Here is a 2279-nt window from a genome sequence, read left to right on the forward strand (position 1 = left end):
GGTGTTTTGGGATCAGGGGTACCCAGACCTGCCTGCCCGCGGCCCGGCACGTGGCCCCGTCGACGGCCTGGCGCCGTCCAAATTCTGGACCTCACAAGCAAGACCCTCACGAGGGCCCTCGCCTCGGGAGGCAAACGACACCAAGACCTCTCGAGGAGCAGCTTCCCGCGCCTACCTCCCGAGGAGTAGCTTCCCGAGCCTGCCTCCCAAGGAGCGGAGATCTCTATGCAGGCACCCCCCCGTCATGAGGCATGCGATGACATGAGCCATGACGACCAAGGCCAGGAGGTTGCCAGCTAGCGCAGTCCAGGACAGTTTCCTCTTTTGTGATAAGGAGGCAAGGATGTACACGGGTTCCCAAGGAATCCTCCAAAGGTTTCCATTCCAGTGCAACAAGACCAAGACCACGAGCTCGGCAAGACAGATGTCATCGCCGAGCCCACCACTGTGTCAGGACCAGAAGCTTTGCAGGCGAAGACCACCTTTCGTCAGGATAAGATGTACTCTTGTCCCATTTTAAATTGGCCATTGTCGAATCCCTTCCCGCCTAAATTACGAGGGAAGAGGACCAATCCCATGATAAATATAGGCTAGTCTCCACCGTAGAAGAGGATCGGATCCCACCGAGCCGTCTGGCCATTGAGTTCTTCCAAGGCAGCTCGCACTTGTACTAGTTCATACTCATCCTCCTCGCAGGGTTTTACACAGCAAGGTGGACCAAACCATGGTAAGCTGCCATGTCCACTCTTCTTCCCGCTCGCACAAACTCGACGAGGCCAAGCCATGAGGTGATGAGCTTGGGACTGCAGCTAGGCTAGATCTTTGCACATGCCCTAGAGTTCGAACCTTGTTTGGGTCCATGGAGCCCTAGTTCCGACAAGTACAACTTCTTTATTGGCTATGCTTTGATCCACTTGGTGAACGTATCGACCGCCCAATAGGTGCGTGAAACCACTCGCCCCGGTCCAGAGTGCGCCTACCATGTCAATCCCCTAGACGGCAAACAGCCAGGTGAGGGGAATAGTCTTCAGAGAGGACATCGACTTGTGTAACTGATTCGCGTAGAATTGGCACCCGACGCATTGATCTTCTATATCTCGGGCAGCCTCGTTGGCGCGGGGCCAATAGAACCCGGCTTTGAACGCTTTGGCAACCTGTGTCCTTGAGGATGCATGGTGCCCACATGTTCCTGAGTGAATCTCTTGCAGTATTTGCTGCCCTTCCTCTAGTGATATGCATCATTGAGTGACCTCGGTGGTGCTTTTCTTTTACAACTGATCTGCCATGACAGTGAAGGCTTTAGATCGACGGACGAACTGACAAGCCTCAACTTCATCTTCTGGGAGTTCCTGCCTGAGCAGATATGCCAGATATGGTTTAGTCCACTCAGGAGTGATAATAAGGATCCCTTGGACAAGGTCGATCACCACAGGAATGTGCACTTCAGTCATACTGGAGGGACCGATTGGTGGTGGGGGCTCCTCCAAGAATGGTACTTCCTTCATCGTGGGCGAGTACAGGTGTTCTAGGAACACATTCTTGGGTACCGTTCCAAGTGGAGACCATCTTGGCCAGATCTTCAGCTGCTTGATTCTTGAGTCGAGGCACGTGATGGTGCTCTAATCACTCGAAGTGTTTCTCTAGCTTTCTGACGTCATTGCAATAGCCAGTCATTGACGGACTACGGATATCCCATTCTTTCATGACTTGGTTTACCACTAAGTCTGAGTCGCGGTAGACCATCAGTCGGCAAATTCCCAGAGAGATCGCCATCCACAGCCCATACAGGAGAGCTTCATACTCGGCTTCATTGTTGGAGGAGTCAAAGTGAATCTGAAGCACATAGCTGAGTTGGTCGCCTTTAGGGGACACTAAAACTACTCCGGCCCCGGACACGTGGAGCATCTTGGAGCCATCAAAAAACATCATCCAATGCTCGGGGAGACTCGGGACGGGCAGCTCTTGTTCCATCCACTTGGCAAGAAAGTCCACTAGGGCATGCGCCTTGATGGCTTTCTTGCCTTCAAACTTGATATCCAGCGGAAGGAGCTCGATGGCCCACTTTTCCACTTGGCCCATGGCATCTCTGTTGTTCATGATCTCAGACAAAGGGACGTCGGTTATCACCGTGACTGAGTGCTCTTGGAACTAATGTGACACCTTCTTTGCAGTTTGATAGATCCCATATAGTAGCTTCTGATAATGCGGATACCTTTGCCTAGAAGGGGTTGGGATTTTGGTGATGTAGTAGACCGGTCGTTGGAGCTTGAAGGTTTTTC

The 2279-nt window shown here is 52.5% G+C and overlaps 1 protein-coding gene across 1 annotated transcript; it reads right to left on the bottom strand.

Annotated features, from left to right (window-relative positions):
• Positions 1-1623: 1623 nt before the first annotated feature.
• Positions 1624-2079, bottom strand: LOC141021818 (uncharacterized). The gene has a single exon (XM_073497667.1). It carries the CDS (start codon positions 2077-2079, stop codon positions 1624-1626), a length of 456 nt encoding a protein of 151 aa, XP_073353768.1.
• Between the last annotated feature and the right edge of the window lie 200 nt (positions 2080-2279).

This window comes from Aegilops tauschii, chromosome 4 (assembly GCF_002575655.3).
Source record: "Aegilops tauschii subsp. strangulata cultivar AL8/78 chromosome 4, Aet v6.0, whole genome shotgun sequence".
NCBI lineage: Eukaryota > Viridiplantae > Streptophyta > Magnoliopsida > Poales > Poaceae > Aegilops > Aegilops tauschii.

What these genes read in the sequence shown, in the direction of transcription:
- LOC141021818 (XM_073497667.1), bottom strand. Translation starts at nt 2,079, where the DNA reads ATGGGCCAAGTGGAAAAGTGGGCCATCGAGCTCCTTCCGCTGGATATC.